Genomic DNA, 13,708 nt, shown 5'->3' with positions numbered 1-13,708 from the left:
GTATCAATCGCATCTGCTAGAAAAATGACAGGATGGATAATGAGAACCTTCAAAACTAGGGAGGCCAAGCCCATGATGACACTCTTCAGGTCACTTGTTCTATCTAGGGTGGAATATTGCTGCACACTAACAGCACCTTTCAAGGCAGGTGAAATTGCTGACCTAGAAAATGTACAGAGAACCTTCACGGCGCGCATAACGGAGATAAAACACCTCAATTACTGGGAGCGCTTGAGGTTCCTAAAACTGTATTCCCTGGAATGCAGGCGGGAGAGATACATGATTATATACACCTGGAAAATCCTAGAAGGACTAGTACCGAACTTGCACACGAAAATCACTCACTACGAAAGCAAAAGATTTGGCAGACGATGCAACATCCCCCCAATGAAAAGCAGGGGTGTCACTAGCATGTTAAGAGACCATACAATAAGTGTCAGGGGCCCGAGACTGTTCAACTGCCTCCCAGCATACGTAAGGGGGATTACCAACAGACCCCTGGCAGTCTTCAAGCTGGCACTGGACAAGCACCTAAAGTCGGTTCCTGACCAGCCGGGCTGTGGCTTGTACGTTGGTTTGCATGCAGCCAGCAGCAACAGCCTGGTTGATCAGGTTCTGATCCACCAGGAGGCCTGGTCACAGACCGGGCCGCGGGGGCGTTGACCCCCGGAACTCTCTCCAGGTAAACTCCCCCCAATGAAAAGCAGGGGTGTCACTAGCACGTTAAGAGACCATACAATAAGTGTCAGGGGCCCGAGACCGTTCAACTGCCTCCCAGCATACATAAGGGGGATTACCAACAGACCCCTGGCAGTCTTCAAGCTGGCACTGGACAAGCACCTAAAGTCGGTTCCTGACCAGCCGGGCTGTGGCTCATACGTTGGTTTGCGTGCAACCAGCAGTAACAGCCAGGTTGATCAGGCTCTGATCCGCCAGGAGGCCTGGTCACAGACCGGGCCGTGGGGGCGTTGACCCCCAGAACTCTCTCCAGGTAAACTCCAGTTGGTATTATGAGTAAGTGACTAAATACTAGTTTGTGAGTTTAGCAGTGTGAATGCTTTTGTTTTGGCACAGTACATAGTTTCAGTATTGGAGTATCACAGGATTCATTATTTTAAGATTGAGATTAATATTTCTGTTTATGGTCAAATGGGTGAGTGTAAATGTGAACCACCAGGCGGTATTCATGTAGTTAGTTGACGGGGTGTATCAGGGAGATAAGATGTTTTCTAATGGTAGTTTTGAAGGTGATGAATGTGTCTGCAGTTCTAGAGTTCTCAGGTAGGGTGTTCCAGATTTTAGGGCCTTTGACATACATTGAATTTTTGTAAAGGTTTAGTCGGACATGGGGAATGTCGTAGAGATGTTTGTGTCTGGTGTTATGCCTGTGGGTTCTGTCACAACTATCAAGAAAGCGTTTTAGGTCAAGGTTGATATTGGAGTTTAAGGTCCTGTAGATGTAGATTGCACAGAAGTAAGTGTGGATGTACTGAACAGGGAGTAAGTTTAGATCTATGAAGAATGGGGGGGGGGTGTTGCCAGGGATGGGATTTGGTGATTATTCTTACTGCAGCTTTTTGTTGGGTTATTATTGGCTTTAGGTGTGTTGCTGCAGTTGATCCCCAAGCACAAATAGCATAGGTGAGGTATGGATAAATAAGTGAGTGGTATAGTGTGAGAAGGGCATTTTGCGGCACGTAGTATCGTATCTTGGAGAGGATCCCAACCGTTTTGGATACTTTTTTGGTTATGTGTTGGACATGGGTGCTGATATTCAGGTTGTTGTCAAGGTATAGGCCTAGGAATTTGCCCTCATTATGTCTGGTAATTAGAGTGTTGTCGATCTTAATGTTAATTTGTGCATCTCCTGCTCTGCTACCAAACATAATATAGTAGGTTTTGTCAGTGTTAAGCGTAAGTTTATTGGCTGTCATCCAAGTCGATATTTTGATCAGCTCCTCGTTAACAATGGTGTTGAGGGTGGCAAGATTAGGGTGAGAGATGACATAAGTCGTGTCGTCAGCAAAGAGAATGGGTTTCAGGTGTTGGGATACGTTTGGAAGATCATTGATGTATATGAGGAAGAGCAGGGGACCAAGGACACTTCCCTGCGGAACTCCAGTATCAAGTGGCCGTGTTGTTGATGCTGTGTCTTTAATGGTGACATACTGATACCTATTAGTAAGGTAAGATTTGAAATAAGCAAGTGCATGACCTCTTATACCGCAATGGTCAAGTTTGTGGAGTAGGATGTCGTGGTCTACTGTGTCAAAATTTTTTCTTAGGTCAATAAAAATTCCTAGTGGATATTCCTTATTTTCCAATGCTGTGTAAAGCAGATCTAGCATTTTTATGATTGCATCATTAGTGCTTTTATTTTTCCTGAATCCAAATTGGCAGGGGTTGAGTATGTTTTGTGCCGTTATAAATGAATATAGTCTCCTGTGCACGAGTTTCTCAAAGATTTTGGATAGCAATGGTAAGTTTGATATTGGCCTATAGTTGTTTAAGTCTGTGGGGTCACCACCTTCATGTATTGGTGTAACCCTTGCCATCTTAAGTAGTTTCGGGAAGGTGCTAGTTTCTAGTGACTTGTTAAAAAGTAATGAAATAGCATGCGAAAGGACATGCGCCGCTCGCTTGTACAGTAATGGTGGGACATGAGACAGATTCCCTGAGTTATTTTTAAGTGACTTTATAATCTCGGTGACTTCCGTGGGCTCAGTTGGTGCAAGATAGAAGGAATTTGGGAAATTCACATCTAGGTAGTCCCCGGCATGGGCATTGGTATGTGGGATTTTATTAGCGAGATTAGATCCTATGGTTGAGAAGAAGTCGTTTATCTTGTTAGCTGTGTCAGTGGGATGTAGTGGTGTTTTATTAGGTTTAGTTAGGACAATATTCTTGTTTTTTTTTCAGTTTGTGGGTCCCTAGAATCTGAGAGAGTGTTTTCCAGGTCTTTTTTATATCTCCTCTAGTGTCTGTGAATCTACTGGAGTAGTATAGTTGTTTGGCTTTCTTTATTACTTTGGTGAGAACTGATGAATAGTGTTTAAGAAAATCTTTGTGTATTAAGCCCTGTCTATATTGCTTTTCATATTGGTGTTTCTTATCAATGGATTTTAGAATGGTGCTGGTTAGCCATGGGCAACCAAGCCGTTTGTTTGCGATCTGTTTCGTTTTTATAGGACAATGTTTGTTGTATAGTCTAAGTAATTTGTTAAGAAAAATGTCTGTCCAGTCATCAATACCATTGGCCTTTCAGAATTCTGTAGGGCAGTCAACAGTCTCTAGGTCAGCTGTGAACTTCCTTACTGAGGCCTCATCATGGAGTCTAAATGAGACTTTGTTGTATTCAAGTGGTGGTTTACAAATGTTTGTCAGGAGGAAGGTAGGGTAGTGGTCTGTAATGCTATCTGTGATTATCCCTGATTTAAGGGGGGCCAGTATATTGGTCTATATGTGGTCTATTATGGTTGCACTTGTCTTAGTGAGCCTGGTTGGTTTAGTTATTGTTGGTATGAGAAGTGTGTTGTTCATATTGTTGATGAAATCAGTTACAGGCTGATCATCTAGTATGCCAAGGTTGATATTGAAGTCTCCAGCTAAGAGAAGGTGGTGCTTATTCATTTGTCTGTTTGTTATTAGTGACTTTAATTTCTCACTGAAATTTGGGATGTTTGTGTGGGGTATCCAGTAAATGGCACCGATTGTTTTAGGTGCCTTAAGGTTTTTTACAGTAAAATTAGTATTGATTAGTATTGATGGTCCTGCCCAGTCACAGCTAACATAAACAAAGACGAATCAAATGTAACAAAGACGTGCCAGTCCCATTCTACTTGTAGAAGCCTGGTGGCAAAAGCTCTCGCTTCACACGGTGAGGGGTCCGGGTTCGATTCCTGGCGAAGGGGTGGAAACATTGAGTGTTACCTTACACCAGTTGTCCATATTCATCCATCAGTAAAATGGGTACCTGGGTGCTAGTGGGTGGCATCCTGGGACAAATCTGACCTAATTTGCCCGAAATTTGCCAAAATCACCGACTAGTATGTTTTAAATAAGTGACCCACTGATTAGATCAGATCGACTGGTCCGAACCCTCGACTGGTCCGAACCCTTGATGGTCTGAACCCTTGACTGGTTTCAAATGGATTCGTTGGACAATAAAGCAGACTGTAAACGGATGGGGTTGTAGGCGCCCTTAACAAACACAAACAATAAATATAAATCAGGAACGTACACGGTAAGCTGTCCAACATACAAGTACAGTTAGAAATAGAAATACAAATAGCTAGAGCTTCATTTAAGGAGGTTATTAATAGAGTATTCAAGAGGTTGCTAGTAGAATTACAGTAAATCAACCATTCAAATCATTATGAAGCTCTGTATAGTCTGCAGTCAATCAAACAAACGGGCTTCCACATGGATAAATTGTCATTTTTGTGGAAATTGGTGTCACACCCCTTGTGCAGATATCCAAGAACTATCTACAAGCAGTATTAAAACACGGAAGTGTTTTTGGGTATGCCCAAATGAGGAAAATCTGTGGACTAAAATCACAAGGGTATTAAAAGAGGATAACATCAAAGCTGCTTTCATAGACAACCTGGAAGCTTTCTACAACAGATCGGAACATTAAAAGTCTGGGCTGAATGGTACTGCCCTTGATACTGGCCATGTAGTCAGAAACTGTAAGGCTGGAGGTGATGTCCTGGTAGTCAGTAAATGTGGGGCTGATAGTGCTGTCCTGGGAGACAGTAATGGTGAAGCTGGAGGTGCTGTCCTGGGAGACAGTAATGGTGAAGCTGGAGGTGCTGTCCTGGGAGACAGTAATGGTGAAGCTGGAGGTGCTGTCTTGGGAGACAGTAATGGTGAAGCTGGAGGTGCTGTCCTGGGAGACAGTAATGGTGAAGCTGGAGATTTTGTCCAGGTAGTCGGGAATTATATGCAGGAAGGAATACATATAAATGACCTCATAGGGGACAGGAGCCGTAGTGGGGAAACAAATGTAGTCAAAGATAAGATAAAACCAATATTGCAAACTAGAAATACCACAGGAAATAGCAAACAAGAGGACTCCACTAGCAATAGTGAGGATATATTACCAAAAACAACTGGTGGGAGCTCCATTGTTGGTGCTAGGAGGATAGGAATAAGACAGGGAAACATGCACCAACAGGGAATAGTCACAGAAACCCAAGGCAAACGGAAACCAAGCCTGTGCACATACTTTGCACTTGGTATCTGCAGACATGGGAAATCTGGAAAAACAGACGGGACGTGCAACTATGACCACCCTAGAAAATGCCATGCCCATATGACAACAGGAAAATGCAAACTCCCTTCCTGTAAGCTTTTTCACCCTGAAATGTGTACCTCTTCATTACAGGAAAGACTGTGCTATAACTTAAATTGCCAGGCACACCATCTAAAGGGTACAAAAAGATACAAAACATCCAGGCCATGGGAAAACCTGGGTAGCCACAGCCACTCAAGAGGGAGAGGTTTTTTAGTGTCAGGAAGGAGAAAAAAACTGGCAGGAAATGGCAGAAATCGTACACCAAATCCAGTCATTCCTAGAGTGGAACCACAGTCGATGGCCTCCACTCCAAACCAACAGATACAGATACTAATGCCGGAAAAAAAAATCCCCCCCCAGTACCAACAATACCACCAGTCCGATGACATTCTTCTTTGCAAATATACAGGGTCTAAAGCCAGCAACAAACAACAAAATACCTTTCATCCGTGGCCTGCTTGCAGAGGCAAAGACAATGTTCGCGGCTTTCACTGAGACCCACATAAAGGATCACTTGGACAACGAAATATGGATCCCAGGTTACAACCTATACAGATGTGACAGAGTGAACAGGCAAAAGGTAGGGGGTTGGCCTGTACATTGCAGAGTCACTTGTATGCACAGAACTGCTAAATGCCTCAAATGATGTAGTGGAAGTTTTAGCAGTAAAGGTCGAGAACCAAAACCTAGTCATTGTGGTAGTCTACAAGCCTCCGGATGCAACATTCCAGCAATTCCAGGAACAGCTGTTAAAAATTGACCACTGTCTGGAAAATCTTCCAGCTCCTGCACCCAACATCTTGCTCCTGGGGAATTTCAACTTAAGGCACCTAAAATGGAGGAATATAGCAAATAATATTGTTGCAGTAATAACACCAGGAGGCAGCTCTGATGAAAACTCATACTCACACGAGCTTTTAAATCTCTGCACAAAATTCAATTTAAACCAGCAAATAATAGAGCCTACTAGACTGGAGAATACACTAGACCTCATCTTCACTAACAATGATGATCTGATAAGAAATATCACCATATCAAAAACAATATACTCAGATCACAACATAATTGAGGTTCAGACATGTATGCGTGGAGCCCCAGACAGACATAATGAGACTAGTCACGAGGGAGCATTCACCAAATTCAACTTCAATAACAAAAACATAAAGTGGGACCAAGTAAACCAAGTCCTAACCGATATAAGCTGGGAAGATATACTAAGCAACACAGACCCCAACATATGCCTAGAACAGATTAACTTGGTGACACTCGATGTATGCACAAGGCTTATTCCTCTATGAAAAAGGAGGAGTAGATGTAAAATAGAAAGAGACAGGCGCTCCCTTTACAGGCGACGGAAAAGAATAACAGAGCGGCTAAAAGAGGTCAATATATCTGAAATGCGTAGGGAGACACTGGTCAGAGAAATAGCAAGCATCGAACTTAAGCTAAAGGAATCTTATAGGAGTCAGGAATCGCGGGAAGAACTAAAAGCCATAAATGAAATCGAAAGAAACCCAAAGTATTTCTTCTCCTATGCCAAATCAAAGTCGAGAACAACGTCCAGTATTGGGCCCCTACTTAAACAAGATGGGTCCTACACAGATGACAGCAAGGAAATGAGTGAGCTACTCAAGTCCCAGTATGACTCAGTTTTTAGCAAGCCGCTAACCAGACTGAGAGTCGAAGATCAAAATGAATTTTTTATGAGAGAGCCACAAAATTTGATTAACACAATCCTATCTGATGTTATCCTGACGCCAAATGACTTCGAACAGGTGATAAATGACATGCCCATGCACTCTGCCCCAGGGCCAGACTCATGGAACTCCGTGTTCATCAAAAACTGCAAGAAGCCCCTATCACGAGCCTTTTCCATCCTATGGAGAGGGAGCATGGACACGGGGGTCGTCCCACAGTTACTAAAAACAACAGACATAGCCCCGCTCCACAAAGGGGGCAGTAAAGCAACAGCAAAGAACTACAGACCGATAGCACTAACATCCCATATCATAAAAATCTTTGAAAGGGTCCTAAGAAGCAAGATCACCACCCATCTAGAAACCCATCAGTTACACAACCCAGGGCAACATGGGTTTAGAACAGGTCGCTCCTGTCTGTCTCAACTATTGGATCACTACGACAAGGTCCTAAATGCACTAGAAGATAAAAAGAATGCAGATGTAATATATACAGACTTTGCAAAAGCCTTCGACAAGTGTGACCATGGCGTGATAGCGCACAAAATGCGTGCTAAAGGAATAACAGGAAAAGTCGGTCGATGGATCTATAATTTCCTCACTAACAGAACACAGAGAGTAGTCGTCAACAGAGTAAAGTCCGAGGCAGCTACGGTGAAAAGCTCTGTTCCACAAGGCACAGTACTCGCTCCCATCTTGTTCCTCATCCTCATATCCGACATAGACAATGATGTCAGCCACAGCACCGTGTCTTCCTTTGCAGATGACACCCGAATCTGCATGACAGTGTCTTCCATTGCAGACACTGCAAGGCTCCAGGCGGACATCAACCGAATCTTTCAGTGGGCTGCAGAAAACAATATGAAGTTCAACGATGAGAAATTCAATTACTCAGATATGGTAAACACGAGGAAATTAAATCTTCATCAGAGTACAAAACAAATTCCGGCCACAAAATAGAGCGAAACACCAACGTCAAAGACCTGGGAGTGATCATGTCGGAGGATCTCACCTTCAAGGACCATAACATTGTATCAATCGCATCTGCTAGAAAAATGACAGGATGGACAATGAGAACCTTCAAAACTAGGGAGGCCAAGCCCATGATGACACTCTTCAGGTCACTTGTTCTATCTAGGCTGGAATATTGCTGCACACTAACAGCACCTTTCAAGGCAGGTGAAATTGCTGACCTAGAAAATGTACAGAGAACCTTCATGGTGTGCATAACGGAGATAAAACACCAATTACTGGGAGTGCTTGAGGTTCCTAAAACTGTATTCCCTGGAACGCAGGCGGGAGAGATACATGATTATATACACCTGGAAAATCCTAGAGGGACTAGTACCGAACTTGCACACGAAAATCACTCACTACGAAAGCAAAATACTTGGCAGACGATGCAACATCCCCCCAATGAAAAGCAGGGGCGTCACTAGCACGTTAAGAGACCATACAATAAGTGTCAGGGGCCCGAGACTGTTCAACTGCCTCCCAGCATACATAAGGGGGATTACCAACAGAGCCCTGGCTGTCTTCAAGCTGGCACTGGACAAGCACCTAAAGTCGGTTCCTGACCAGCCGGGCTGTGGCTCGTACGTTGGTTTGCGTGCAGCCAGCAGGAACAGCCTGGTTGATCAGGCTCTGATCCACCAGGAGGCCTGGTCACAGACCGGGCCGCGGGGGCGTTGACCCCCGGAACTCTCTCCAGGTAAACTCCAGGTAATAACAAGTGGCTTTCTGTACAGTAGTATGTTGTTGATGTCAGCTAGGTCTGTATACCTTGTACATGTACTTGTAGAAATAAATATATTATTATTAGTATAACTATCGCTGGTGGAATACGAATAGTATGTTTATTTAGGTATAGGTACACTTAGGTACAGTTATCATACATTCTTCAACGTGTAAATGCCTAGGATAACCAAAAAAGTCAGTGATTTGTTTCCATTGGGTTATTTTAGGTTGGATTTCATTAGGTTAGGTTACATTTCTTACACTTACACAAAATGAAACAACGTCCATGACAAAAACCTACCTAATATTGGACATTTTTAAGACTGAATTAACGCCAAAGTCAAGTAAGGACTGGATCACCATTATTATTGTTATAATCATGGGGAACGCTGAATTCGTAGGATTATATAGCGCATGTGGGAGGATGGAAGGTATTCAGACTTAATTCAAGGAACTGGAGCACAGATCCAATTCCCTAGATCAAAAGCTCCTCACCAGTATCAAGGAACTTTCCTTGAGGGGGTACTGGATCGCCATAATGACCAAATCTTGGAAGGCAAGCATTGTAGCATAATTCCGTTGAGTCCTCTTTCCTAGGATGCGAACTACATTTGTATCCCACAGGGGTCATACAGTGCCTTAAGGTATGAGAGATAATCAGGTTTGAACCAAGCAAGGGAGGGAGGGGGTCAGGTCCAGTTCCTTAAATCAAGAGCCCCTCGCCACGAGATGGAACTTACATAGATGACAGCTAGTTTAATATGTTTATTATGCACCCCATACCCATCCTGTGGGCGGTAGTCAAAGGATTACAGAGATACATAATTGGTCCAGGGACTGGACTCCAAAGTTTTGATAGCTGAGCAAGTTACAGAGGTAATGAACTCACAATTTACAAAGGTAATGAACTCACAATTTACGAAGGTAATGAACTCCAGGTAGGTCTGGTCACAATCATGACAAGTTACAAAGGTATTTACAGATTACAGAGGTACGTAATGGGTCCAGGGACTTGAGTGAAATACTGAAGTCGCAATATGACTCAGCATTTAGTGAGCCGTTAATCAGACTAAGGGTCGATAATCTAAATGAGTTTATGACCGAGACACAAAATTTGGTTAATTCAAGAATTTCTGATATAATCCTGACACCAGAGGACTTTGAAAAAGCAATAGAAGACATGCCTATGCACTTTACCCCAGGTCAAGACTCGTGGAACTCCGTGTTCATCAAGAGCTACAAGAAACCTCTTTCACAAGCCTTACATATTTTATGGAGAGGGAGCATGGACACAGGTGTCATCCCACAGCTACTAAAAATAACGGATATACATAGCCCTACTCCACAAAGGTGGGACTTAAGCAACTGCAAAAAATAGACTGATAGCACTAAAGTCCTGCATTATAAAAATCTTTGAGTTTAAAGAAGCAAGATCGCCAACCAATTTGATATCCAACAGTTGCACAGCCCAGGGCAGCATGGGTTTAGAGCAGGTTGCTCCTGCTTCTCACAACTGCTGGACTTACGATAAAGTCTTGGGTTCACTGGAGGACACACAAAGTGTAAAAGTAGTATACACAGACTTTGCAAAAGCCTTCGACAAGTGCGATCATGATGAAACAGCACACAAAATGCGTGATAAAGGAGTAACAGGAAAAGTGGGTAGATGGATCTATAATTTCCTAAAACAGAACACAAAGTAATAGTAAAGAGAGGTAAAGTCAGAGGCGGCTACAGTATAAAGTTGTTCCACAAAGTACTGTACTCGCTCCCATCCTTTTTCTCATCCAAATATCTGACAGATATGTAAGCCACAGCACCGTGGCTACACTGTCTACAACTCTACCATAGCTCCCCTCAAGGAAGGTTCCTTGATGCCGGTGAGGGGCTCTTGATCTAGGGAACTGGATCTTTGCTCTAGTTCCCTGAATTGACCCTGAATACCTTCCATGCCCCCACAGGAGCTGTATAATCCTACGGGCTTAGCGCTTCCCCTTGATTATAATAATAATAATAATCTACCATAGCTGTGTCTGGCTTCAGACAATATCAAATCACAATTGATACTCATGGAGTTAAGAACATTTATTGATCGATCGACACCATGCCTAGCTCTTCTAGGGTAGGGTAGGTGCCTGAGCTAGAGCTTGCAGCTCAGAAGACTGCCATTCCCATTCCCCCCTTGGGGCGGGGATGGCAGACCAGAGAGGTCTAGCTTGTGGCTAGGCCTGGGGACAGTTGGTCCCAAAGATGAGGAGGTACTTGTGCCTCCTCCCATGGGAGACTTAGGTCTCAGACACTCCCTAAAGAGGGAGCCAAGGCCGGGCCACCACTTGGAAAAGGCCCGGGCAGGGAGAATACCGGCGAATCTTCAATAATAATAAAATAAATAATTTATCGATGATACAGAGACAGACAGTATAATAACCTATGTGACATGTCAAGATATCTTATTAATGAAAATAAGATACCAGATATACTAAGCAAATTTCCTAAATTTGCTTGTAACAGATAAGTGAATTATAGATATGTAGATATAAATCCATATGTATTCCTGTTAACCCTTTGGGGCCTAGTTCCTAGGCCTTTTGTGTATCCATATGCTCTCGCGCTACCCTCCACAGGATGGATATGGGGTGCACAATACACTAGCCACTTCGGTGGCAAAATCTGAAATCTGAAAATCATGTTCAGTTAACGTATCAGCTTTAAATACATTGACACATTTATATTTGAAGGGTGGAAGCCCAATTATTAATACGTGCTACAGTTTCTACATCGCTGCAAGACAACAACTGCACTATCAGCTGCATCACTGGGTTGGTGAACAATCATCAACATAATTTGTGGAAGATAGTGCAATTGTAACTAAAGCATTAATACAACCTAAAGCATAGTGCTAAGCTTCACCACAAAACTCTGATTGTGATCTTTTAACATCTTTGGGAAAAAATGAGGAATACTGATTTGGAAAGTTGGAATTTTTCCATGGTGTAGGAAAATGTAGATGCTGTTATAATTAACTGATGACATTTATTAGGCCTTGCAACAATGGAAGAAGAGAAAATTAGCTGCGAGGTTCCAGTCTTCCTTGATGACGTCAGCGGCTTTCTCTGCTATCATGATTGTTGGGCCGTTGGTGTTACCAGAGACGCTGGAAGGCATGATGGACGCGTCTACCACTCGAAGCCCAGACACTCCACGGACCCTGCCAGGAACAAGAGAGTGTTATCCCGGCATGCTGCAGCAGGTAGGTAATTAGGTGTCTAGACACCGGCAATAGAGTTTATATGGCGATGCCATACCCTAGAACATTTTCTCTTGGTGTCCCAATGTCTAACTGTTTAGAGACACGTCCGAGCAAATACTAAAGGAAATCGCAAATCATTTCCTTGTTAATGATAATGTATCTGAAATCTTGAGACTGTATCCACATTTTTCACCAACATGATTAATGGACTGTTATTTGATAAGACTATAACTTAATAATGGTCAATGTTTTAGTACTAAAGGTAATACGATACATGTACTTGAATGTTCCTATAGTGTAGATTAGCTATGTGAAATATTATATGAAATGGCGATATATATAGCTGTGTCCAGAGGGATCTGATAAAGACTCATTGTGACCTACAATTCTGGTCCTTTTTATTATCGCTCATAGGATGAACACGAGATATATAATAAACTAGCAACACAAAGTAAAAAGTAAGCTGGCATGTACCTCAGGTGAGTGTCGACCACGCCAAGGGGGTCAGAGGGTGGAGCCATCTTGCAGGTGCCGGCCACATGAACATAGGTCGTGGCCATGTGAGTTACGTAGCAGGCCCAGTAGGCGTTGCTGTTGGAGGCTTCCCCAGCACACTCTGGCAGCGGCTGTCCTCATATTGTGTAGATAGAAACATGAATAGAGATAATGCAGTGGCTGCTTTGAAACTTAAAATAGGGCAGAGAAAATGAGAATTAAAATCAAGTATCGAATGTCCATTCACATATGACTTGAGATCCAGGTCAGGTAATTTTTTCTTGACAAATAAATAAACTACTCACCTTATCGAAGAATTTAGCTTGGAAGTCGTTGACAAAGGCTGAAGTATTACCCAAAGCCAGAATGAGCTTGATACCTGCCGGAGCAAACTTATTCTCAAATCTCTTAAAAGGTAGAAATAGTATTTACAAAAATATGAAGTTATACGAATGAAAAATTAGTTACTGTTATATGTTAAGCAGTCAGAAGGATTAATTTTTTGAAGTAGTAAGACCAAGTTTTAATGCTTTGTGGACTAGAAAACTACATTAAACACACACAGAAATACTCGTAGTTATATGTACTTGAAATATTTCCCTCAAACCTCATATACTATATATGCCATCTTTGTACCATCAAAATTTCTTTTAAGCCTTGTTCCCGGTAGGTTTAGCGCTTCATTTTGATTATAATAATAATTTTAAGCCTTGTGTACCATATTATGTAATAAAATATACATATTTGTAAAAAACAAAATAAGAGTGGAAGGGGAAGAGGAATATTCAAATGTCATCAGAATGATTATTACAATAAAAAAGAAGCGCTAAACCTACTAGGGTCATAGGATGAAATCCAAATATTTTTTCTTGAAGCTTTTTTTTATCCAATTTTCCGAGACTATGGGTACTACAATTTGCACTAGAGAGGGACCCCTTTCACACACACACACACACACACACACACGGAGGCGGGAACCATACATAGTTTTAAGGCAAGGTATGATAAAGCTCGTGGGGCAGGGAGAGAGAGGACCTAGTAGCAATCAGCGAAGAGGCGGGGCCAGGAGCTGTGACTCGACCCCTGCAACCACAAATAGGAGAGTACACACAACACACACACACACACATACACACATACACACACACACACCCACATACACCCCCCCCACACACACACACACACATATACACACACCCACATACACACACACACACACACACACACACA

At 42.7% G+C, this 13,708-nt stretch overlaps 1 protein-coding gene across 2 annotated transcripts in view; it reads right to left on the bottom strand.

Moving 5' to 3' along the window:
* Nucleotides 1–9,488: 9,488 nt before the first annotated feature.
* LOC128697304 (glucose dehydrogenase [FAD, quinone]) overlaps nt 9,489–13,708 on the bottom strand; it is a 65,891-nt gene continuing 61,671 nt past the window's right edge. For both annotated transcript variants that reach the window (XM_053788939.2, XM_053788947.2), the window contains 3 exons: nt 12,784–12,857; nt 12,458–12,609; nt 9,489–11,941 (listed from right to left, as the gene is read on the bottom strand). In XM_053788939.2, the coding sequence (XP_053644914.2) occupies nt 11,770–11,941; nt 12,458–12,609; nt 12,784–12,857 (398 nt within the window). In that variant the 3' untranslated portion in view covers nt 9,489–11,769. The remainder of the gene's footprint in view (nt 11,942–12,457; nt 12,610–12,783; nt 12,858–13,708) is intronic.

Source organism: Cherax quadricarinatus, chromosome 31 (genome assembly GCF_038502225.1).
Source record: "Cherax quadricarinatus isolate ZL_2023a chromosome 31, ASM3850222v1, whole genome shotgun sequence".
Taxonomy (NCBI): Eukaryota; Metazoa; Arthropoda; class Malacostraca; order Decapoda; family Parastacidae; genus Cherax; species Cherax quadricarinatus.
This window is presented reverse-complemented; position numbering and strand designations above follow the sequence as displayed.